This window comes from Pelodiscus sinensis, chromosome 5 (genome assembly GCF_049634645.1).
Source record: "Pelodiscus sinensis isolate JC-2024 chromosome 5, ASM4963464v1, whole genome shotgun sequence".
NCBI lineage: Eukaryota > Metazoa > Chordata > Testudines > Trionychidae > Pelodiscus > Pelodiscus sinensis.
In genome coordinates, this window is record NC_134715.1 from 114039013 (window position 1) to 114065346 (window position 26334).

Genomic DNA, 26334 nt, shown 5'->3' on the forward strand with positions numbered 1-26334 from the left:
TTCTAAAACAATTCACCTAAATTGCTGCAATTTACTTGTTTAGAAACAGCTTTAGGAACTCTCCTGTGAGTAGTCACCAATGAAGGGACTGTAGACTACTCACAAGAGTAAGTACTACTCAAAGCAAGAGTTGCAGAGTATGATCTTTAAGAATTACACAAGTACTGTTTAATTACACAGTGCACTGTTCTGGTTTGTCACTTCAGAGGTACAGTTATTTTCCCTGCACAAGTATGCATGTGTGGCAATCAATATGCTTTGATCTAGTTGTAGGAAAACAAGTCGAAAAAGCTGTTCAGGAACTGGAATTACATATGCCCACTTTAATAGTTCTTAGTCTATTAAGTCAACCTTCTTTATCATTTAAATCCATATGTCATTATTGAGAAGAAATACCAGCGAACTACAAATAAGGGTGTCTGAAAGAGGCAAATAGAGGGACCGGAATTATTTTTATTGTATGAATCATGCTGCATTAAAAATTAACTCCAAAAATAATTATGCCCGTACCAGCTAATGCTGTTTTACTACTTCATTTCACAGGTTAAAACTCCTACATCTGGGACTCCCTGGTTCAGCAATATCTGTGGTCTAGCAGGACCACAGATGTTGCTGAACCATACAGCGCCAGTGGCTGAGAGTGAGAGTCGGCCTGGAGCTGGGAGCCTCAGTCTGGGCAGGAAGCGGCGGGGCAGAATTAGCAGGACCAGGAAGCCCCATCCCTGAGGAGCCCTAGCCAGGTGAGACAGCACTACAGCCTTCGAGCTGTCCCTAGGGAGCCCTACCCATGGCTGCCAGCAGCTTGCAAGCCCCGTTTCTGGGGAGCCCGGGCCAGGCGGTGCAGAAGTGGGGCCGGAGCCTGAGCCCAAGCCCTGCTGCAGCAAGGCCAGAGCCCAGTGGCATTGGGCCCTAGCTGAGCCAGCTGCCGAGAGGGACAGTAGGCTGGGGACCTTCCTTGATCAGGCAAATTTCCTCATCAGGTCACAAGGGTGCTGGACTACGTAGGTCCAACCTGTATTGAAATATTATTTAAGCTCATTCCTACCTCTTTCCACATTTCCTTTCAGAATCACTCCTGAGAATGCGGCTTCATTCATCTTAAATTAGAATAAAGTGAAGAAGAAACAGCTCAAAAAATTTGTGGGCCAGATCCTCAGTTGTTGTCAATTCACATAACATGACTGAAGTCAGTTTACAGCAGTTGAGGCTTTGGCACATTCATTTGAACTGAAGGATTCAGAGAGCCTAGGATGTACCTGTCAGGCAGCAGGCCACTTGTTCTAGGCAATTCTAAAAGGTCAGTATATAGTTAACTTTTGGCATTAATAATGTCTCCTCTGCAAGCAACAGGAACTGAGTTATATCAGCCTTAGTGCTGGTTTAGAACAAATAGAGAAAAATAAAGTCCTTATTTCTGCCTCTCAGATGTATGAGGCTTGGAAGAAAGAATTTATGTTATTTAAACACATTTATTCCCAATTGCACCTATCTACTCACTGGCTAAATCCATACATTGAAAAGCACACATTTAAATAGGTATGATTCTAAATTCTAAAACAGATTTCTTGAACAATGAAGGCGAGAGTCTCAAAATCACTCACAACGGGAGCATAAATCCTTTTTAACATGGCTTTTGTTGTAATGTCTCTTAACTGGACCCTCAGGGGCTAACTTTAGTCACTGGATTCTATTTGTCATTAGGGAAATATCCAATACAACAGATTTCCTCTCACATCTGAGAAAAGATGAACAACTACTCAAGATTTCTACAGAATCTACCAGAGAAGTGAAAACTAACAGTAATTATTTTTCCCTAAAAAGAATTCAATTAAAGCCAATTTAAACCAGAACTGTTAAACAAACCCTGCTTATTCATAATCTCCAGCATTAGCAGCTTTAAGGACTGGCAAAGGGATCAGAAGTAGTGAGTTTACAGACCTTAATCACACTGGACAAGGAGAAGTAATATTCCTGTCCAAACTTTAGCAAAAAACATAATGGCTACAATAGACTGGCAAATAGACTGGCATGATTTTCCACAAATACTTTTAACAGAAAAGTTTTTCCATTAAAAGCATTTGCGGAAAAGAGCGTCTAGATTGGCATGGACGCTTTTCTGCAAAAGCACTTTTTGCGGAAAAACGTCCGTGCCAATCTAGACGCGGTTTTGCGCAAGAAAGCCCTGATTGCTATTTTCGCCTTCGGGGCTTTTTTGCGCAAAACAGTTTTCAGCTGTCTACACTGGCCCTTTTGCGCTAAAGCATTTCCGGAAAAGGGCTTTTGCCCAAACGGGAGCAGCATAGCATTTCCGCAAGAACACTGACAATCTTACATGAGATCGTCAGTGTTCTTGCAGAAATTCAAGCAGCCAGTGTAGACAGCTGGTAAGTTTTTCAGCAAAAGCAATTGCTTTTGCGGAAATACTTGCCAGTCTAGATGCAGCCAATGAGTTTCTTCTCTCCTCCAGCAGTTTTGCTCTGGTCCAAATCCATTGACATTGTGGGAGCTTCTACTGGTTTACAGCAGAGCAAGTGAGATAAAAATCAGGACCAGTGATTTTATTGCAGTAAAAGCGGGTGCTAGAAAATGTAGGTTGTTTAAAAGATCAAATCTGAGCGAGCCTACTGAATACATGAGTTATCTATATACCTTATCAGTGCTATCCCCCACGCGAGCCCTTACAACAGAAAGCTTAGCAATTGGGGAGGGGAGTGGTAACAGACAAAAGGAGGATTTTCAGCATTGCGCTGTAGCTGATATTCTCCTGTATTTTCTGCCACTTCAAACCCACATGAGACTGCAGGTTGCAATGCACATTACCTAAGTCCTTTCTTACCACTTCAAAGGTGTGTGGTTGGAATTCTGCTCTGCTCCTGTGAAGGTGTGTGTCAGGGGCTGCTTGGGGTCTGGTCTGTCTCCCTCCCTGAAACCTACTAAGCTTACCCTCCACTTTTGCCCTTGCCCTGTTCAGAGCTCAGTTACTGGCTTCCTCCTTTGCTATGAGAAGAAATAACGATGAACTGATTTTCTGTGCAAAACTGTTTCAGCCCAGCAGTTCTCTAACGCGGGGAGCGGGAAGGGGAGGGGGACAGGACGATCAGCCTTGAATCTGCTCCGGTCACATAGCTTTCCTTTGCACAATGGTTTGAAAGGGCAGATCTGTCCCCTCTGTTTTGCCAGTTGCTATCATCCTATTTAAATGTTGCTAATTTAATTGTTAAAAAAACTACCAACCCTTAATCAATCCAAGATGCTGCACACAGAGGTCCTTTTCTCAGATGCATGTTTTAACATAGCGCAGCAACTGCCGGGATCAGTTGTCTGGTCCCTTTATCGTTTTCCTACTGCAGATTTGAAGCAAATCTTGTTTATTGTTCTTTTGGAAATCACTATGAGATCTTTGAAGTGGTTGGGTTTCTCAAGACTTTAGGCAGAGGTCTGCACCTGGTGTGAAGCAGGCTGAGCCACTTTCATGTTAAACAAACAGCAGCCCCAGCTGAGGACAATGTATGAGTTATTGAGAATGGCAGCCAGAACATTCACTATCCATCCAAAGCAAACTATACATTGTCTAAAAAAAGCAATTTAGCGCAGTGCCTGCTATTCAGACCAGCCTGATAGTTTAAACAAAGACTCTATTTTTTCACGTAAAAAAAAAGAGAAAAGAATGCTTTAATGTATAGGATGTGTCCAGATGTGTGTTTTTCCTTTTCTTGGACTCTTCTTGATTTTTATTACACCTTTGGAGCTTTGCTATACCCCGGGCGTAAAACAGCACACATCTGAGACATTCTGTTTCGTACAATCAAATCACTATCGCCTGCTGGATAATCAAGCAAGAAGAGCACTGAAGCATTTAAAGAACAAACACCCATTCCAATAAATACCATAAGCCTATGCTATAGGGATCTTTGAAAATATTTACCACTGTTTAGTCTTCATATGGGAGCTTGCAACTATTTCACAGTTTTCCTTTCTTTTCTGTTTAAAGATTAATGCCCTTTTCTCCACATTTATTGGCAAATGTCATATTTTTTACTTTGCCGTTAACCTTCTTCAAAGATCAAGACTGGTAATCATTGACTTTTTATTTTACAATTATTGAATGATTTCTTAATCCTAAAATTAATCAACAATAATTCAGTAATCATTTATGTAAAATACTTGATTCATTATTCAGTCCTTACACAGACAAAAATTCCACTGATGGAGGAAACTGTGGTTGACTCTGGATGTCAGCAATTGGCCATTCTCAGATATGAACTGTTCAACACATGCATTAATGGTAACTCTGGTTTGCTCATATTTATGGCTCAAAGAGCCAAAGGTTGAGGTTTCAATTCTGATTCTGACATGTGTGTGACTTAATCAACTTCAAAGGAGACAATTTCTGATTTACACCAGAGTGAGTGACAGCAGAATAGGATCCTTAGACTCCCTGAAAACACAGGTACAAATTCTAGCAAGATAAACTCAGACATCTGATATCTTCAGCGTAAGTAATTTACTAATATGCACTTTATTCTGTGGGGTTCTTTTATATAGGACCTCAAAAGCCAAATGACTGGCTGCTCAATATGGATATTCAAGATACCCTGGAACCTTCTGAGGAGCAGGTTGCAATGGTATTATGATAGAAAAAGATTTCTGCCCACTTAGGTTATGTCTATGCTTGTACCCTCTTTCGAGAGAGGAATGCAAATAAAGTTGAGCGAAATTGCAACTGAAGCACGGATTTGAATTTCCCGTGCTTCATTTGCATAATTGCGGACCGCCACTTTTTTGAAACACCCTAATTTGAAATAACAAACGCTGTGTAGATGCGGTTATTTTGAAAGAAACCCCTTCTTTCGAAATAGCCTTACTCCTCAAAAAATGAGATTTACCGGTTATTTCAAAAGAAGGGGTTCCTTTCAAAATAACCGCATCTACACAGCGTTTGTTATTTCAAAATAGGGTATTTTGAAATAGTGGCGGTTCGCGATTATGCAAATGAAGCACGGGAAATTCAAATCTGTGCTTCATTTGCAATTTTGCTCAGCTGCATTTGCATCCCTCTCTCGAAAGAGGGTGCAAGTGTAGACATACCCATATTTGTGAAGAGTGTGGTTGGCTGCTACCCTCACCAATCAGGAATGGCTGCATTTCACTGGTATTGTAAGATATACTGAGCTTGTTCAGTGTTTTTGGATATCGATAAATTAGGTAATTAGATATAAATGGAAGTTATTCCTATTGTCTTCATCTTGAGGAGAGAGAAATCTTCTGTTTCCTTGTTTGTTCATTTATTTGCTGCCTCTCTCACACCTACTGGTATCTATCATGAGCAATGGCTTTCTGGTTAGGAGAAGCTAGATGGGACTCTATCAGCAGCCTATCAATATCATACTTTAAATTGGCAAAGCACTATTGCACTAAAGCACTAAAGACACTAAAGCAACACAAGCAGAATTGAGCATACTGTTCTTCAATGCTCTCAGATCTTGCTGGTCTAGAAAATAATAAAATTGAACCCAAGAAATTATCCAGCAACATCGGATCTCCTGCAGGACCACCAGATAGCCACTGGCTCTCCAGAAACATCACTCAACTAGCACCTGAATGGGTTATTTTGATTATATGGTCTATCAGGTGAATCAGAATATACCGAAGTTCCCTGATGAAGGGGTTGTAGTTGGTCCATAGAATGTCTTTTTGTGCAGAAGCCTGCACGTACAGAATGTCCCTGATAATCATGCATTAAAAGTAAAGAACTGTCCTTAACAACAAAACAATCATACCTGAGAAGCTGCCAGAGTGATGTCATAGATTCAAACTTAATAAACTTCCATTTTTACTTTGGTGGTAATTTGCAGTTTTAACATATATTTAATGAAAAATGGATGTGATACTTCAAACTTAGATTTAATAATCTAACCCCAGTGGCTGATTCAGAGTCTAGTCATAAACTCCAAAATGTAAGAGCAATTCTGTTTGCCTTACTCTCTGACATAAAGCAGTTAAAATATCCATTGATGTTATGATCTACAAGCACTTTTTTGTTTTGCAGATGTGTATGTACACTGTTTTATAAAACAACCACCTTAATACAGCCTGTGAAATGAAGTCACCATGTTGATTAACACAAATATAATTAGACTGAGAATACCAAGTTTTGGGTTCAACCAAGACTTCCAAATTTAGAATTTATGTTGGCTTCAGAAATTGTTCTGTATATAGAAAGAGATTGGAGAATCAGGCCTTTTATTTATGAGAAGCACTCCTGGAATTCTGAATGTTTGATATATTAGAGCAAATTCTTTCACTGTCAAGATTTTTAATTCTGTCATGGTGTATAAATGGCCTGAAAGTTTGTAAACTTTTCTTTTTTCTCCATTCATAACCTCTTTTTATCAGAATATTTATACTCAGGCGGGTACAAATAATCAAAATACTAATTATTTTATTATTTTTTTCAAAAATGGTGAGAGACACAGACCTTTCCTGGAAAATACACCTTTGTACTCACAATGTTCACTAATGTCATATTCACCAACTCATTTAGTTAAGAGATCGGTAACTTGAAAATGAATGATATCTCCCAGGGTCAAGTCCCACAAGGGACTGAATTCCTTCAAATTCCATTGAGTTCAATGGATATTAAGAGACTGGAATATTTTTCTCGGCACTTTATAGAATAGGGCTCTCAGGGTATGTCTACACTAGGAAATTATTTCAAAATAACTAAATTTGAAATAATAACTCCCAAAATAACAATTTTAAAATAAGCGTCATTCTCTGAGGAAAGCAGGAGTACAGATTTCAAAATAACCAGCCCCTTATTTCGAAATAACAGGCTCGGTAGTATGGATGCTCCACATATTATTTTGAAATAAGGGGGGTTATTTTGAAATAACTTCCTAGTGTAAACCAGGGCTCAGTGAACTATGTAAACTGATAAGCATTGCTGCCCAAATAAATGATTGCTACAAAACATCAACATCTGGTTAATGGGCAAACCCCTCCAGACAAGCTCTGACATGATAACAGTTTTTAAGTACATAAAAGGTTGTTTCAAAATTATTGTTAACCTCTGAAGATAGGAAAAGAAGCGTTGGGCTTAAATTTCAGGAAGGGAGGTTTAGGTAAGACATTCCTGTCACGGTAATTAACTGCTGGAATAAACTGCCTAGGAAGGTTTTGGAATCTCCATCATTGAATATTTTTAAGAACAGGTTAGACAAGCACCTGTCAGAGATGGTTTAGGTAAAAAATCGTTCTGCCATGAGTATCTGAACTAGCTGACCTCTCGAAGTCCCTTCCAGTCCTATGATTCTATGATTTAGTTGGTGTAAACAAGTTTAGTTTCAAAGAGGAGAACCTGACTTCTAAGTTAATTTATACTAAGGACATACAGTAGCAGTAACTGTAAGTAAGTTAATGAATGAACAGAACAAGGATTTCAAAAGCATATGGTTTCCTACCTCCAGTCTGGTCCTGTCCACATCCTTTGGCAGTTTCACCCGAATTCGGTTTGTTACAATAAGCGTTTCATAAGGATAGATCTGTTACAAAAAGGAATAAAGGCATCAACTCTAGTAAAATGTGCTTCTGCTGTGTGGCAATGTGTAGAACTTACAAATTTAAATGATACATACTTTTATCCATATTTGACATACATATTTCACATGGACACAATAAGGAAAAAGGAACACATTTAACCTTGCTAGGAAGAGGTGAATCTGAACATTCTCCCAGTGTTGGCATGGCACTTCTTACCTTGTATTCTGTAAGAAAATGGGAAACGGTTTGATAGCTTAGAATATGCAGGGTTCTTTTATGATGGCATATGCAGATAGTTAGCAGAGATGAATGTTTCAAATTATTGCATTTCTCTCGATTCCTTGACTATCTTATGGATAACTGAGGGTAAGGTAATCGAACTCTGGTGGTCTGGAGGGTACTAACATTATCCATTGCTGAACAATGATGCTGAAAATCTGCATCACAGAAGTGGGATTAAACAACAGGCATCCTATGGGGAAAGCTGGAAATCTTTCTTCTCAAGTGGTTTGTGTGTGAGTTAACTCAGTGTCTTGTCTGAAACCTTCTCCCTTACTGCTCTTTACTGAAAATCATTAAAACATACAGATCACTAGACACATTAGAATCTTGGAACATATGAACATCATCATCTTAACAGAACGTTCCAAAGTGACAACACACTGCATTTGGACCAATTGAAGTGGAAGAAAAGACTGCAGGAAGAACAATGCGGGTTTCTTTTCTGTTCTTTTTAGGGGTTACTGGGCCTCAGCTAGCATAAGCCTACTAGTTAGGCCAATGTTGCTGAATAGACTGCCACATGGCCACCAGTCCCTATAGCATTTGGATGCCTGAAAGGACAACCAGAGTAGTGGGGAGGCCTTTGTGGAACCGCTGTTGCCTAAAATATTTCAAATCAGAGATGACATTTTTCTTTGAAGTTGTGCTCCCTTATCTACTCAGATCCTGAAACTAAATTAAGGATCAACACAGGCAAAGCCTAAGGGTGGGATTTTCAAAAGAGCTTAAGTGGCTTCAGAGTTCCTATTTGAGGTTTTAGGAATATCCCACCCCACATCTCCCCACCCAGCTCATTATGATCACGAACAGATTGACTCATAATAGGAGAAGTTAATGTAGACAGATACTGTATGTTGCGATCCTGCTAAGGTTTAGGTTCCATTGTAACACAGTGATTAAGTGCAATGCACACACTTTGTGATTGGTGACTAATCTGAATTTCCTCTCTACCTTGGGAATGAGAATATCACCGGCTAACAACGGAGGAAAATGGAGGCCACTGCCAAGTGCTGGGCAGGGCTAGATTAAGGAAGGGGCTAGCCAGGCAGCTGCCCGGGGCGCCAACCTATGGGGGGCGCCTGATGGCAGCTGTAAGGGGCACCATGCGCCCAGCTGCGTGGCGCCCCTTAGAGCTGCCATCAGGCGCCATGCGCCCGGGGCCGGGGGCCACGCGGCGCCCCTTGGAGCTGCCATCAGGCGCCTCATGCCCGATTGCAGCTGTAAGGTGTGCAGCATGCTGGGGGGCAGGGCCGCACATGCGCCATGCGCCCAGGGGCAGAGCCGCGCATGCGTCACATGCCCGCTGCCTGGAGAGCAGGAACGGCTCGAGCAGGCCCTGGTGCTGGGGGTACAGAGACTGACTGAACTTATGATGGCAGTACTCTATTCAGGCCCGCTGTCCTTACTAAAGTAAAAAATAAGGAACAGTGTCAGCTGATTCTCCGAACTTGACAGATTGCTGAGCTGTGCTACCATCTAGCCATCCTTAGCAGAGCCATGAGAGGGCCTAACAGGATAACAGCAGTACCACCATGTTAACAAACCCCTCCAAAGAACAAAACCCATGAAAGACAGGAGTGTCTGAAAATCATCTCAAAGTACCTCTTGTCCCCCAACTGGAATCTTGGTCTGTTTCATACTGGCCCATACTTGCTGTCTGAAAAAGAAAGAAACAAATAGTGTAGCAACAAACACAAGAGTACGTAAATCACTATAGCTGGAAATAAGAAAGTATACCTGCCAATCAAAATACAAATCCTTTAAAAGAAGTAAACAGTTTCATTAAAACACAATCTAATTTTTCCAAGCAGGCTACTGAAGCAGCTGCAAAATGGCTTCCAGAGGAGATGAGACAAATCCAGAGCCTGAGCATCCTTAGGAAATGTTGCAAAATCTTCCTCTTTGAAAAGCTGCTTTAGCCAAAAGAACAAGACTAACACTGATGCTCCCTTTCTTGTGCTGTACCTCTACCAAAAACACTAAAACCAAAATCCTTCCCCAAAAGAGAATTAATCCCTTAAAAAGGAGAAGTGCTACAGACTCCTTGAAATTAATGAGGGACTTCACTATTGCTATGTATTTTATGTTGGAGGTGTTCAGATTCTATGGTGATTGGTGGCCGTATAAAACAGATGATTAGGTAGACGCTAAAAGCCAGATTCTCAATCCCTCATATATCCCGTGCTTCATTCCACAGCAAATTGAGGTTTCTGTAACTTGAATGCCAATCCCCAGCATTCCCCAGAATCAAAGAGATGGAAAAATAGCAGAAAGTCACCTATACCCTCCTTCCCAACAGGTGTGCTGAACTATGTTTTAAAAGACCTGACACTATTGGCTAAGGCTAGAGTTTTCACAATAGACTAATAAAGTTAGGCACCCAAATCCCATTGAAATTGAGTGGAAGCTGAGAGAGTCAAACCTTTAGGCTCTTTGGAAACTCCCAACAAAATTCTGCCCTCGCTCACAGTTGCTAATAAAGTCAAATAGGAGTTGTGTGCATGTGACACATTCTCTGTTCTCCTTCTGATTGATAAATGCTATGATAAGTTGACTGACATTATAGGATACTGGAAAAACAGTGTTTTAAATCCTGATGTGCTTTTTTGCCTGTTAGGGGATGAGTCACATGCATAACCATGTTTACAGATCCTGTAAAGCCCCATTTTTGTTTTGTTTTGTTTTATTATTCAGCATTGGGAGAATTGATTAAAAATAACAAACCACAAAAGTTGGTACAAGCCTGCATTCCAAACAGAGAACAGCTATGCTGAAAAGAATGCCACAGTTTTGGCCTAAAGGACTTGACCGTGCACAACCTTTTCAACTCATGAAGTTTATATATGTGTTTGAACTTTTGCATTGTATAATTGGGAGAAGTATTGCCACCTGCTGGTTGCAAATGTCTATTGCACAGTTTAATTCTGAATAGTAAACTGTTCTCCTGCAAACTTCTCGGGAATGTGGCATGGTACCTGTTCTAGAAGGGGTTACTCCCCCTGAAAGAACAAGTACACACCTTGGGAGTCCTCCTAGACCTGTTTTCAACATTTGAGAACTAGATTTCTTTGGTGGCCAGGAGTGCTTTAGGGCAGCTTCGTCTGATCCGCCAGCTGCGACTCTTCCCGGACAAGCATGACTTGGCCACAGTGATCCATGCTCTTGTTACATCCCAACTGGATTACTGTAATGTGCTTTATGTGGGGCTGCCTCTAAAGAGCCTTTGGAAACTTCAACTGGTCCAGAATGCGACTGCTCAAGTTTTAACTAATACTCGTTATGTGGAGTACATTATGCCAGTGCTTTAGCAGCTGCACTGGCTTCCGGTATGTTTCTGGACACAATTTAAGGTCTTGGTTATGACCTATGAAGCACCTAAACAGGTTGGGTCCGGGGTATCTGAAGGACTGTCTTCTCCCATATGAACCTGCCTGGGGACTGAAGTCAGCTGGGGAGGCCCTACTCAGTGTTCTGTCTCTTATGGAGATAAGATTAACATCTATGCAGAACACGGCCTTCTCAGCTTTTGCTCCCAGGCTGTGGAATTATCTTCCTTAGGATACTCACATGGCACCAATGTTAGCACTGTTTCGGTGTCAGGAAGCCATCCTTTTCACTCATGCTTTTATTGCTGTTTGAGTCTGTATGAGATGCTTTTAGTAGGTTTTATGTCCTTCTGGGGTCTCGGATTTTAACTTTTAATATATATGTGTACAGGCAGTCCCCGGATTACGTACAAGATAGGGACTGGAGGTTTGTTCTTAAGTTGAATTTGTATGTAAGTCGGAACTGGTACATATTGTAGGGGAAACTCTAGCCAAACATTTCTCCAGAGCTCAGTTTTATTCTCTCAAACCTCACTTCCCTCAGTCCTTTATTCTCAAGCTGAGGTGTCTGCTGAGAAAAGCTGCTCTGCGTCTCCCTGGTCATCTGGGGGGGGGGGGGGGGGGGCAGTGCTAGCTTCGCGTCTCCCTGGTCTGCTGCGGGGAAGCAGCTAGTGCGGGGTTGCCTCACCCCGTTTGTAAGTAGGGATCCGATGTAAGTCGGATCCATGTAACCCGGGGACTGCCTGTATTGTGTTTAAAAAATGTTATAAGCCGCCTCAAATATTTCAAATAGAGAGCCAGGGTAAAAATATTTTCAATAAATAAATAAAACAAAACATGCTTGTTTCACAATGCTACATAGCTAGCTTTGTCCCTCCCCATTGTGGTGGATGTATATGCCTACTGGAGCAATTAGGGATGAATTCATGCACAACTCAACATGCAGGGTCTAGTCTTTTGTCTAGGGCAGCTCCATACTCCCTCCCCTTTCTCAGGGCTGGATTAAGGGGGGGGATGACTAGCTGGGCAGCTGCCCAAGGCGCCAATCTATGGGGAGCGCCTGATGGCAGCTTTAAGGGGAGCCGCGCACCGGGGGTGGAGCCACGCATGCATCACGCACCCGCTGCCCGGGGCGCAGGAATGGCTCGAGTCATCCCTGCCCTTTCTGTGAACTCATGAAAGATGGGTACAACAGTCTTCATTAACTATTCACAACACATTATGCACCTGTCAACTTAATTTATGACGATTACAATAAATAATCTCAATCACAACATCAGAAATAATGAACTACCAACCTCATTTGATGGCTGATTTTTAATCAGCTGACTCAACTATTGTTATTAGTTATTTGTTTTACAGTGCACCTTTACCTTGAAATAAGCTGCACAATTTGTGCTACACAAATTGAGTAGCGTACCGTATTTTCCGGCGTATAAGGCGACTGGGCGTAGAAGACGACCCCCTAATTTTCTAGGCTCTTATTCTTACTTTGAAGTAAGATAGATTTGAAGAAAGAATAAGAGCCTCCGGAAAAGGGCGCTTTTTCCGGAGGATCGGGGCCAGTCTAGACGCTCTTTTCCGGCTTTTTTAAAAGCCGGAAAAAAGCGGCGGACATTTTTATTTAAATGCCGCGGGGGATATTTAAATCCCCCGCGGATTTCCCTACGACGACTCGTGAAATTTACATGCCCCTTCCGGAAGAGGGGCCAGTGTAGACGTAGCCCTAGTATCCTAAAATAATGCCACAGTGTAGACATAGCCCAGGTGTCTACATGATCCAGTCTCAATCAGGACCATCATTGTGTTAGGTGCTGTACAAACAGAGAACAAAAACCTCCTGCCCCAAGAAGCTTACAGTGTAAGTAACTGTAAGGACTTCCCAGTTTTACTAAATTCAAAGTAATTTATTAATCTCCCTCTTGCCTCAAATTGGTAATTTTCTTACCAATAAACCAGCCAGATACCACTGATTCCCTAACTAAAGTATTCTGTATAGGCAGACATTGGAAGTCAAATCTCACTGAGCAAAGCAGAAAGGAGCAGAAACTCTCACAAGTCAAATGTAAAAGTATAATTAGGGAGGCCAAAAAAAAAAATGTGAGGAGCAACTAAGTAAAACCACAAAAGTAAATAGAAAAATATATTTTCTAAATGCACATCAGAAGCAGGAAGCCTGCCAAACAATCAGTGGGGACTCTGAACAATAAAGGTACTAAAGGAGCACTCAGTACAAAGCTGTTGTAGAGAAGCTAAATTAATTCTTTGTATTGGCTTGCTCTGTGCAGGAAGTGAAGGAGATTCCCACTCCTGAGTCATTCTTTTTCAGTGATAAATCTGAGGTAGTGTACTGGATTGAGGTGTCCGTCGAGATGGTTTTGGAACACATTGATAAGTTAAAGAGCAATAAGTCGCCAGGAGCAGATGGTATTCATCTAAGAGTTCTCAAGAAACTCAGACATGAAATTGAAGAACTACTAATTGTGGTATGGAACCTATTGCTTCTGTACCAGATAACTGGAGGGTAGCTAATATAATGCTGATCTTTAAAAATGCCTCCAGAAGCAATTCTGGCAATTATAGGCCAGTAAACCTAACTTCAGTAGCAGGCAGACCAGATGAAATTGTAGTAAAGATTAGAGCTATCAGATAGATACACATGAAACTTTGGGAAAGAGTGAACACAGCTTTTGTAAAGAGAAATCATGCCTCACTAACCTGTTAGAATTCTTAGAGTTATCAAGCATGTGGACAAGGGCGATCCAGGGGATATAATGTATGTGGAATTTCAGAAAGCCACACACAATCAAGAGCTCTTATTGGGCTCACTGCTTGTTGAAGACAGGCATGGTTGAACCCTTTGGTATATGATTATGTTATGCACAGTTGGCAGCCAAAAGCCTTTGAAGAGTGCTCTGTTATTTGTGATTATCTACCTGGTTACTAAGCTGTGTATTTATGGTACAGTATTAGCAGATGTTACACATTCTAAGGTAATATCTACCTGGTGCAATCCATTATTTCCATAGCCGGGAAGAGAAGCAGATTTGGCATAAGGGAATCCTGTTAAACAAAAAGAAATAAAGAAAGAAAATGCCATATGTATCAATACATTTTTGCAAAAGCCTTTTCAATCAGATTAATAAAAACAAACACAGAATGCAAGAAAAAAATTTGCAAGAGCTATCACCAGGTCTCTGAGATACTGTACAACTGTGTATGGCTCATCTCGGTCTTGCAACAGGTTTTCAAAAAGAGTAATACATCCATGTCTATAATTCATATCACATCAGAAAGGGATCATCCTACATTGCACGCTTGGCAGATGGCGATGGGAACATGTGTGCTGCAGAAGATCTCTAAGGAAGAGTTTGGTATGACAGAAAGTGGTACCGAGGACTCAGTAAGTGATAATCTTCTCTGTGACTCAGTACTGAGTCACTACAGGTTGAACCTCTTTAGTCAAGAACTCTCTGGTCTAGAAACATCTGCCATCTGGAATGATTGTAGTTAGTTGGATGGCCACTTTTCATGGCTGTGGCCAAGTTTCCTACAGTCTCATAAAGTTTGTTTACAGCCACCAGTCCTGACTCCCAGTGTTCTGTACTGTTATTTAGCCCTAATTTACCCCAAAAGCCTCCTAACAGCCCAGTAAGCAATAGAAGTGTTGGTAATGCTGCTAGACAATATTGATTTCCCGTGGTCCGGAAAATTCTCTCACTTGGAACCGGTCAAATCCTGAGGGTGCCAAACTAAAAAGGTTCAACTTGTACTCCAGAATGGTAATAAACATGCCATTATTTCAGAGGTTCTTTCTACTTGTGTTCCTGGCACCTTTTATAACAATACAATCCTGGTGAAATATCTAATTTCAGAACAACTTTTTTTGCCCCCACTACAGTTTCAACTGGAAAAGATATTTTCTATTTCCAGTCTTAAACTGGTATACGGTGTTGCTAGGTGTTGTTAAAGAGTTATTTCATTTCTCCCTGAGGGGGCTGCACTTCAGTTGCAGGTAAAAGGATCATCAGGCGTTGTTCAGATACTCTGGCATCACTAGTGATGCTCTGATCTCTTTAAACTGCCCCTTTCAAACCTCCTTCTTAAATAATCAGTTTACTCCATTCGCTAGCTCTTTAGAAGGCATAAATCTGCACAGCTTTCTTCACTAGTACTTTGCCAATTTAAACCAGCAGAGGACCTAGTCCTGTACCTTTAGAGAGGAGATGAATACAAGGGGACACACTAAAGGTAGATAATATAATGAATGATGTAAGAGAAAGTAAACGGGGCACTCCTATTTATACTTCTACATAATATGAGACTGAGGAGAAGGTCGATGGAACTGAAAAGCTAAATATTTAAAAATAATAAAAGGAAAAAAAGATGAATGCACTACCCATGGAACTCATTACCACAAGATCTCACTGTGGTTAGAAACTTGACAGAATGCCAGAAAGGTAAAGATATTTATATGAATAAGGTGAACATTCACAGGTATAGTACATAGGATCCATTTAAAAATAAGTTATAAACTAAATACTGATTTGTGGGACTATATAATTGTCCATTATGGAGGATTCTTTCTTCTGAAGAAAGTGGTATTGGCCTCTATTAGTGACAAGACAATGAATTCTGTGGATCATTTATCTGATCCAACATGGCAAACTCTATGTTCCTACTCAAAGAACTAAGTGCACTATTTATTATTATTGTTTGTATTGCAGTAGTTCCTAGAGATCCCAATCAGGAATCAAGACCACATTGCGTTAGGCACTGAACATATAAACGATAAAGTTGCTGTCCCTGTCCTGGCCTATCAAACGGATTGAGAAGAACTCTGCTGGGGAGACAGATTTTTCTGACCTATCTGTCCTGCCAAGCAGTGACACTGAGTAGACGGCTGACATGGCTTAGTTTTATCTGAAAATATTATTACTTTACTGCATATATGAAAGAACAGGTTAAACAATGTGAGTAATGAACAGGTGCAAAATCCTATATAGCCTCTCTCCGACTTATGAACCGGTTATGGACCAAGCAATTGGTCATAACTCTGTTCTTCATAAGTCGGACCCGCTGAGTTATACGTGACCGCTCTGTTCGGGTATGTCTACACTAGAAAGTTAGTTCGAACTAACGTCCGTTAGTTCGAACTAACTTTCCTAGGCGCTACACTAGCGCTCCGTTAGTTCGAACTTAATTCGAACTAACGGAGCGCTTAGTTCGAACTAGGTAAACCTCATTTTACGAGGACTAACGCCTAGTTCGAACTAGCTAGTTGGAACTAAGGGCTGTGTAGCCCTTTAGTTCGAACTAGTGGGAGGCTAAGGCTTCTCAGGTTTCCCTGGTGGCCACTCTGGCCAACACCAGGGAAACTCTATTGCCCCCCTCCCGGCCCCAGAGCCCTTAAAGGGCCACGGGCTGGCTACTCACTTTGTGCCAGTTGCAAGGCTGCAAGCACCCGTGCCTGCACAGCCTGCACCTGCCACAGTATGAGCCAGCCATCCGAGGGCTCCCAGCCCTCCACTGCTCCCCACGACCAGCCTGGCGGCTCCCGGGAGCCTGCCCGGGGGCGCAAAAGGCGGGCGCCCGCCTGGTCAAGTGCGGAGATCGTGGACCTCATCGAGGTTTGGGGGGAAGCCTCAAATGTCCACGATCTCCGCACTAGCCACCGGAACGCGGCCGTCTACGGACGCATGGCTGCCAGCCTAGCCGCCAGGGGCCACCAGCGCAGCCGGGAGCAGGTGCGCTGCAAGATTAAAGACTTGCGGCAGTCCTACTCCCGGGCCTGCCTGCCAGGGGCTGACCCGGAGGCCTGCCCCACTTCCATGCCCTGGACCGCATCCTGGGGCCTCATGCCGTCCCTGCCCCCCGGGACGTGATTGACCCCGGGGCAGAGGGACCGCTCCTGGAGACGGAGGAGGAGGAGGAGGGCTCTGAGAGCCAGGAGCCTGCCGCCAGCCTTCCCAGGACCCGGGACCCCCGAGGCACCCCACAGAGCCGCTCGCCTGCATCATCAGAGGCCGGGGAGGCGTCCACCTGTGAGTACCCTCGTGTTCCCCTTATGTGTACGGGGGGCTGGGGCGAGAGGGAGCCCCGGGACCGTGCGCCTGGGCCTTGCCCACCACGGAGCAGCAGCTGGGGATCCTGCAGGGGCCCTGGCCTTGCAGAGGGGAGCTGGGTTTCACACACCTGGGCCCCTGGGGTAATTGACCGCTGGTCTTCTTGCACCACAGCTGCAGCACCGGGGCCTGCAGGGCGCACCACACCGCCTGCAGCAGCCGCCCGCGCCCGGGCAAGCAGGACAGCCAGGAACCAGGAGGACTACCAGAGGCAGCATCTCCGGTTCCTGGACCGACAGCTCCGTCTCCAGGACCACTGGGTCCAGGAGGACCTCAGGCTGCGCCAGAGGAGTCTGGAGGCCCTGGAGGAGCAGGGCCGTGCCCTGCGAGGCCACCTCCAGAGCCTGCTGGACCGCTTTCCATTTCCTCCTCCCCCCCCTGCTCCCCCTCTTGCTCCCCCTCTTGCTCCCCCTGCTCCTCCTGCTTCCGCTCCTGCTTCCTCCACACCCCCTGTCCTCTCTGCCCCCCCCTCCACAACCATTCCCCACCGAAGCCCCCGGACCCGCAGTGTGGCGAGACGGGAGAGGCAGCCGGACTCCCACCCCTGAGCTTTCCTTTCCCTTCCTCCCTTCCCTCCCCTCCACTTCCAGCTCCCTCGTCCCAGGTTTCCCCCTCCCTTCTCCCACCTTCATTCCTCCCTCCCCCACCCCAGTTCTGTGAAATAAACAGACGTTTTTGTTGGAAAAACAGGTGTCTTTATTTGACAGTAGGTAGGGAGGGGAAAGGGGAAGGGGGGGGGGTAGGGTGGAAGAAGGCCCCGGTGGGGCATGCAGGGAGAGGTCAGTCCTCCTCCTCCTCCACCAGGAAGCTCTCCCGCAGGGCTTCCCGGATCCGGATGGCCCCCCGCTGGGCTTCCCGGACAGCGGCGGTGCGGGGCTGACCGTAGTGTCCAGCCATGCGGTCAGCCTCAGCCATCCAGGCTGGCAGGAAAGCCTCCCCCTTCCGCTCACACAAATTGTGGAGCACACAACATGCCGCCACCACGGGAGGGATGTTGTGCTCGGCCAGGTCCAGATGGGTGAGGAGGCATCGAAAGCGGGCTTTCAGTCGCCCGAAGGCCCCCTCCACCACGATGCGGGCCCTGCTCAGCCTGTTATTGAAGGCCTGGCGGGAGGGATTGAGGTGCCCCGTGTAGGGCTTCATGAGCCACGGCTGCAGTGGGTAGGCGGCATCCCCCACCAGGCAGACGGGCATGTCCACGTCCCCGACCCTGATGTGGCGGTCGGGGAAGAAGGTCCCGTCCTGCAGCCGCTGGCACACGGAGGATTTCCGGTACACCCGTGCGTCGTGTGCTTTGCCGGACCAGCCCACATTTATGTCCGTGAACTGTCCCCGGTGGTCACACACGGCCTGCAGGATGACGGAGAAGTACCCCTTGCGGTTCACGGACCGGGACGCCTGGTGTTCCGGGGCACGGATGGGGATGTGCGTCCCGTCGATGGCCCCCCCGCAGTTGGGGAAGCCGAGGGCGCCGAATCCCCGGATGACGGCATCCGGGTCGGCGAGGCGGACCACCCTGCGGAGCAGCACCCGGTTGATGGCCTTGACCACCTGCGGAGAGAGACACAGCAAAGCGTCAATCAGTGGGGCGCCCGGGTGGCTGGGAGCGTGCGTGCCCTGGCAGTGCCCCGCGCCCCACTCCCGGAAGCAACCCCCCTGGCGGCGTGTAGTACGGCCGGGACAGCCCGACCCCTCCGGTGCGGGGCGCTTTCGCCTCCTCCCGCCCCCCCCTTTGTCCCTGGGGCGGCCCATCCCCTCCTCGCAGCCCCCCTCCCCCCCGGCTCGGTGGCCGACGAGCGCCGTACCTGCATGAGCACTGCTCCGACAGTGGATCTCCCCACGCCGAACTGGTTCCCGACGGATCGGTAGCTGTCCGGCGTGGAGAGCTTCCAGAGGGCGATGGCCACCCGCTTCTGGAGGGGGATGGCGGGCCTCATGCGAGTGTCCCTTCTTTGCATGGCAGGGGCGAGCCACTCGCAGAGCTCCAGGAAGGTGTCCCTCCTCATCCTAAAGTTCTGGGTCCACTGTCGGTCATCCCAGCGCTCCAGGACGATGCGGTCCCACCAGTCGCTGCTGGTGTCCAGACGCCAGATGCGGCGGGGCACGCCGGTGCCGGGGCGCCGCCGCGGCTCCTCCACGGCCCCCAGGGCGGCCAGGCGGAGAGGCAGGGGGCTGACGTTCCCCAGGTGGTGCCAGGCAGCCTCGAGCCATTGCTGGCAGGCTTGCAGCAGCAAGTCCAGAACGTGCACCAGAAGGTGCAGGGCGAGCCGTGGCTCCATGTTGCCACCTGCGGCGGTCCCCCCCGAAGGGAAGCACCGACACAGACGGGCACAGAGACCGACGCTTTGCTGTCCCTCGGCGAGGTTGGCAAGCAAGCAGGAAAAGCTGAGAACCGGCTGTCCAGGGGGGGTCCCTTTAAGCACGAGCCTCAGATAGCCTCAGACAGCAGCCACACAAAGCAACTGCTGACCTGATGCCCTGCCAGAACCGGTTTCAGCTGCCCTTAAATGCCCCCCTGCGTCCAATCAGTGTGGACGCGCTAGTTCGAACTAGCAAAACGCTAGTTCGAACTAGTTTTTAGTTCTAGATGCGCTAGTTCGAACTAGCTTAGTTCGAATTAACTAATTCGAACTAAGTTAGTTCGAACTAGCGCTGTAGTGTAGACGTACCCTTCGTAAGTACGGATCGCGTTCATAACTTGGGTTCTGCCATTAATGACAGTTTTGGTCGTAACTGCGAATGGTCGTAAGTCGATGGCTCGCAACTCGGGGACCAGCTGTATTCAAATGATTTAGGAACATAGAGATTGCAATGTCAGAAGGCTCAAAGGTTCATATCATGCAATTTCCAAATTCTAATGATGGTCTCTTCCTGTTTGTTAAAATTCCCACCATGCTCCTGGTTAAAGATGGAATATGCTTTGCAGTAAAGGAAACATTTTAGAATTACCAACCTTTTTTTTTTTTTTTAACATCTAACAGTTTGGGAGTTTTATATCCTAAACTTTAATGAGGACAAACATTCATTTCAGGATGAACATGAATTTTGTGTGTAAAAATCAGAGAAGTGAAGTACAGGCGACATCTTGTGGCCATTTGGAAAATTTCCAGGGGTGAAATCCTTGCTTAATTAAAGTCAACAGGAAAACATCCTTTGACTTCTATGGGGACAGCATTTCACTGAGAATCTATCTAGCTCTTTTTTGCACATTGTTAAAGTTCTCGCCTTCACTGAATCCTCTGGCAAGGAGTTCCACAGGTTGACGGTGCGGTGAGTGAAGAAAAACTTCCTTTTGTTTGTTTTAAACCTGCTGCCTATTAATTTCATTTGGTGATGCCCTCTCCCCCATTTGTTCTTTTATTGTGGGAATGAGTAAATAACTTTTCCTTCTTCACTTTTTCCATACCAGTCATGATTGTATAGACCTCTATCACATCCTCCCTTAATCTCCTCTTTTCTAAGCTGAAAAGTCTAAGTCTTTTTAATCTCTCTTCATATGGGACCCGTTCCAAACTCCTAATCATTTTTGTTTCCCTTTTCTGAGTTCAGCATCTTAATGCCTAGTTTTTTCTTTAACTTGACAAGCTGATGCTTGAAATGGTATCCATGAATAAAACCTCTCGCTGTAAGAGAGTTCAGGGGGCATTCAAGGCCTAAGACTTTTTGTCACTAAGCCCACAGTATTAATACCAGACAAAAAAAAAATAAGGAACTAGGGTGGAGCAATTGTTATTATGATGTCTAGTTACCACAGAGTTTAACTGTGGCTTTGCTACAAGACCTCTGTGAGGGGCAGGGCCTTGGCACACTGCTCCAGAAGCTGACCTGAAACCAGACTGTGGTTCAGCGAGTCACTTGCAGTCTCCTCTTGCTTTATGGGGTAAGTGATCTGTGCTGGGCCTAAACCTGATACACATTACTTTCCTTGTTGCACCAACTACACAGCCTGAACCAGCTGTGTGGTTCTAAGGTTTTCTTCACTCCTCATCAACATGTGAGAGGGAGAATGGTTTAGCAATGATCAGTGAGGCACTCAGTAGCCTACAAATACTTGAATGGTGTAAACACTAAAGAAGGAAAAGAATTATTAAGGACAGCATGGGGAACAAAACTAGGAGTAATTGAATAAAATTTAGGAATGGAATAAAAGAGCTTGAATACCATGAAAAAACTGTTCAAAGCCTGAACTAACTGTCTGTTAAATGACCTTCTATGACAAGTGGTGGAAACCTTGCTGGTAGGCTGAAAACTACACTGCGCAAAAAAATCAGAAAATGTTAACATAAGGAACAACATGCACCAGCAGGGAGGTGACCATATAACTCACGGGGTCTTTTCTATCTCTGAATTCATGGTCCTGAAGTACCTATCTGCATCTTTAGGCAAGGCTGTTTAAATGTATTTTCATCTAAAGTTACTGTTTGATCATTCATGTACTAAAAGAAAAAATTAAGTTCCTTTATTCCTGATGGCTACATCCCTGTACTCCCCCCACCATCCTGTCAAGTTAAATGAAGAGAATGTGGAGAAATACTTTCAGTACTGACAGCTAGTGGGAGCAGCATTTCAAAATAAAGATCAGTTGGCTATTCCAGTTTACAAATATGGAGAGTTTGGGTGGAGGCCCAAGACAAAGAATGAAATTGTACAAAGAAGCCTATGGCATAGCTGTCTCCTCAGTCAAACCACGATGCCACGTCCATGACTTACTGTGTAAAGTAAATACTTACTTGAATATACAGTGGGTGTAGTCTCTTGCATTTGTCGGAGCTGTTCTCTGTCAGTTCCAGGACTGTGCGACAGTGACTGAGTATCCAAATCTGGAGAATTAGTTCTGGTGTCCATCTCCCCCTTCAGAATCAGCCAACTGGTCTTTAGCTGAATAAAACAAAACTGAACCTTAACCTTTGGATTTATTCTTGAAAATTCACTCACATGGGAATTCTCTCTGATCAGTTTTTATTTATAAGTAATTTTGAACCAATTGTCCACAGATGTGGAAGACAGATCACAAGCATTGTCACATGAGACTGTGTTAGAAGTTCTAGTATCAGATACTTAACATCCAGCTGGCTGAGCATAGGTTTCCTGTTAATTACGCTGTTACTCTGTCCTGGTATCAGTTCATGTGCATTTTTAAAAATTAAACTATGAATGCCTACGAATGAATTGCCTGACCAATCTGATTAGCTTCTATGATGAGGTAACTGGCTCTGTTGACATGGGGAAGTCGGTGTACGTGATATATCTTGACTTTAGCAAAGCTTTAGATACCATCTCCCACAATATTCTTGCCAGCAAGTTAAGGAAGTATAGATTGGATAAATGGACTGTAAGGTGGATAGAAAGGTGGCTAGACTGTCAGGCCCAACAGCTAGTGATCAACGGCTTGATGTCAGATAGGCGGTTGGTTTCAAGTGGAGTGCCCCAAGGATCAGTTTTACTCAACTGGTTTTAAGGCTGGTTTTACTCAACATCTTCATTAATGACCTGGATGAGGGTTGGATTGCACCCTCAGCAAGTTTGCGGATGACACTAAGCTAGGGGGAGAGGTAGATATGCTGCAGGGTAGGGATAGGGTCCAGAGTGACCTAGACAGATTAGAGGATTGGGCCAAAAGAAATCTGATGAGGTTCAACAAGGACAAGTGCAGAGTCCTGCACTTGGGACAGAAGAATCCCAAGCATTGTTACAGGCTGGAGACTGACTGGCTAAGTAGCAGTTCAGCAGAAAAGTACCTGGGGATTACAGTGGATGAGAAGCTGGATACGAGTCAACAGTGTGCCCTTGTAGCCAAGAAGACGAATAGAATATTAGGTTGCATTAGGAAGAGCTATTGCCAGCAGATCTAGAGAAATGATTATTCCCCTTTATTCAGCTCTGGTGAGGCCATATCTGGGTACGTCTAGATTACATGCCTCTGCTGACAGAGACATGTAAAATAGGCTACCGGACATAGTCAATGAAGTGGGGATTTAAATATCCTTTGCTTCATTAAAATAAAAATGGCCGCTGCGCTGTGTCGGTTCAGCTAATCGTCAGCACAGCGCACGAGTCAAGATGAGGATCGGTCGACAACGGAAGCCTTTGTCGACTGCTGCTGTAAACCTTGTTTCACGAGGCATAAGGGAGCAGTTGACAAAGGCTTCCCTTGTTGACCGATCCGCATCTTGATTCGCGTGCTGTGCCAATGATCAGCTGAACCGGCACAGCGTGGCAGCCATGTTTATTTTAATGAAGCCGGGGATATTTAAACCCCCGCTTCATTGACTATGACGGGTAGCCTATTTTACATGACTCTGTCGGCAGAGGCATGTAATCTAGAAGTACTCCTGGAGTATTGCATCCAGTTCTGGGCCCCCCACTACAGAAAGGATGTGGACACATTGGACAGGGTCCAGCGGAAGGCAACCAAAATGATTCGGGGGATGGATCACATGACCTATGAGGAGCAGCTGAGGGATTTGGGCTTATTTAGTCTGCAGAAGAGAAGGGTGAGGGGGATTTGATAGCAGCCTTCAACTTCCCGAAGGGAGGTTCCAACAAGGATGGAGAGAGACTGTTCTCAGTAGTGACGGATGGCAGAACAAGGCGCAATGGTCTTAAGTTACAGTGAGGGAGGTGTAGGACTATTTCACTAGGAGGGTTGTGAGGCACTGGAATGGGTTACCTAGGGAGGTGGTGGAATCTCTAACCCTAGAGATTTTGAAGTCTCAGCTTGACTAAGCCCTGACTGGGATGATTTAGTTGGGACTGGTCCTGCTTCGGACAGGGGGCTGGACTCGATGACCTCCTGAGGTCTCTTCCAGCCCTAGGATTCTATGATACTAGTGAATCAATGTCTCTTTATTACTCTGTCTCATTTTAAAACAAACACATTGAATTAAAAACCCAATTTTGACCTAGAAGATGTCTAGAATAAGAAAATGCATGCACTTATTACATTATTTCAATGCCCCTTACTTCTTTTGCCTCCCCTACTTGTTCCATCACTGGTAAAATTTAGACTGTAAGCACTTTGTGGGAGGTTCAATATCTTTCTGCATCTTCTGTGATGGACCAAACATACATTTGCTGCTATTAAATAACTAGAATTATGAGCAATAGAAATAACATGTAAAAATAATAAAAAAGATTTAAAAATGGCATTTTTGAGAAACACTAACACATTGCATGCTTCTCGTGCATTCTGGTGATTACCTTCCTATTGTCCTGATCAAAACTTCCATCCTCCCCCTCTGATCTTCTTACTGTTAGAATATAAAATTCATTGTAAGAGTTAAAACAGTATCATGTATTTTTTTCCATTTTGACTGTAACCATATTGCAGGTTTCTAAAAAGAATAAAATAACCCATACACAAAGGGATATGAGAAGCTGGAAGTGTACTGCTATGACATCAACTCATTTTGAAATGATCATTAAGAAACTATTAAAATGATATAATGCTGTAAATACACAGTTTAAGATAAAGTCTAATACAGTATTCCAATGTATCATTTTTAGGGAAGATGCTACTTTCTGGGGCTAGACTGGAGGGAATTTTAGGCATGGCTACACTAGAGTTTAAAAGGGCGTCACTGTACTGCTGTAATCTCTCTAGTGTAGTTGTTCAATGTTGATGAGAGAAAAATCTCCTGTAGGTTTAGCTAATCCAGCCCCCATGCCTACCAACATGACACACACTGTCCACAATGGCACTTAGGTCCATGTAATTTATGTTGCTCAGGGGGTGATTTATTCACCCTCTTGAGTGAGATAAATAATGCCAATGTTAGAAACAGATTGTGACTCAGCCTAATATAGCTGCCCAGGGGAGCAGGCCACTTTTTTCCTGTATTGCCTCATGTTAATGCCCCCCACATGGCAGTTTGGGTATAGCAGGTTTTACACTCCAGTCCCTCATTCCTCTCTCCCAGCAGGTAGGCAGGGAGGATACAGAAAATGGATCCACTAGCTCAAAAGGTCAGCCAGTAAAGCTAAACCACTGAAGGAGGGCTAAGGGGCAGGGAGTAAGCTATTTACTCCTCCCCTCCACAAAAGGGAGTCACAATTCCTCCCCCTGGCTCTTCAAGGACAGTGCTACACTGTCACCAGGCAGAGACAAAATTCTCAGTCTAGCTCTTCATGATCAGCATCATGGCATTAGGAAGAGCAGAGTCTCTATAATGGCTGTGATTACCAAAACCACTGCAGAAAAAGACAACCAAGGTGCAGCCTGTATTTTCTCAATGTATCAGTTTGCTAAAGAATTATCTGTTGAAAACTTTCTGCATTGAGTTATCATGTCTGCAGTTAAAAAAAAAATCTTGTCATTAGAATTTTCCCATGTTCTTCTCTTTCCCTGCGTTTCTGGCTATTTGGGCTACATCTACACTGCAATGCTATTTCGGGATACCATAGTATCCCGAAATAACTATCCCATGACTTAACAGCTAGACCATTATTTTGGGCTCATTATTCCGACGTCCCTCTAAATCTCATTCCACAAGGAGTAAGGGAAGTTTTGGAATAGCATGTTATTTCGAAATTTGGTGCTGTGTAGACAGTGCCAAATTATGAAATAAGCTATTTTGAAATAAGATCGAAAGAAGATACACAATTTGTATAGCTCAAATTGTGTATCTTATTTTGAACTATAGTGCAGTGTAGACATAGCCTTTGTTTCCTTTATTTCCAGCCAGACTGATCTGCACTCCAAAAATATTTTCACGACCTGCAGACTTTGCAGACATAAACACACCAAACTGCATATAACAATTTGCCAAAGTTTGAATCCATGAGACTGATCATTTTATAACACTGATAGATGCACCTTTTTAAAGCTGTCTTAATGGTCACAGCAGGGTTGCAACATGTCTGCAGATACTCCATATGTGTTCTGCCTTAACTGAGCAGACAGCATCTGCCATAGCATTCAGGTCCCACATCTCTGCATCCCCCAAAACTCCCCACATAAAGCTAAATTTTAAACCTAAATTTTTATTTCCATGTAGGGGAGTGAAACTCCTACCTCCAAAAGCTGGAAATGGTGAACATTATATTGCCCCATGTAAGCA

General features: G+C 44.4%; 1 protein-coding gene and 1 long non-coding RNA gene across 12 annotated transcripts in view; one reads left to right on the forward strand and one right to left on the reverse strand.

Moving 5' to 3' along the window:
* Positions 1-1649, forward strand: part of LOC106732368 (uncharacterized) — a 29073-nt gene extending 27424 nt beyond the window's left edge. For both annotated transcript variants that reach the window (XR_012904397.1, XR_012904396.1), the window contains 2 exons: positions 544-740; positions 1068-1649. This is a non-coding gene — a long non-coding RNA (uncharacterized LOC106732368). The remainder of the gene's footprint in view (positions 1-543; positions 741-1067) is intronic.
* ABLIM2 (actin binding LIM protein family member 2) overlaps positions 1-26334 on the reverse strand; it is a 226212-nt gene that overhangs the window by 12753 nt on the left and 187125 nt on the right. For 9 of the 10 annotated variants that reach the window (XM_075930800.1, XM_075930805.1, XM_075930803.1 and 6 more), the window contains 6 exons: positions 24476-24525; positions 22006-22153; positions 14155-14213; positions 9427-9481; positions 7702-7766; positions 7464-7544 (listed from right to left, as the gene is read on the reverse strand). In XM_075930800.1, the coding sequence (XP_075786915.1) occupies positions 7464-7544; positions 7702-7766; positions 9427-9481; positions 14155-14213; positions 22006-22153; positions 24476-24525 (458 nt within the window). The remainder of the gene's footprint in view (positions 1-7463; positions 7545-7701; positions 7767-9426; positions 9482-14154; positions 14214-22005; positions 22154-24475; positions 24526-26334) is intronic. The other variant, XR_012904395.1, reaches the window with a different exon arrangement.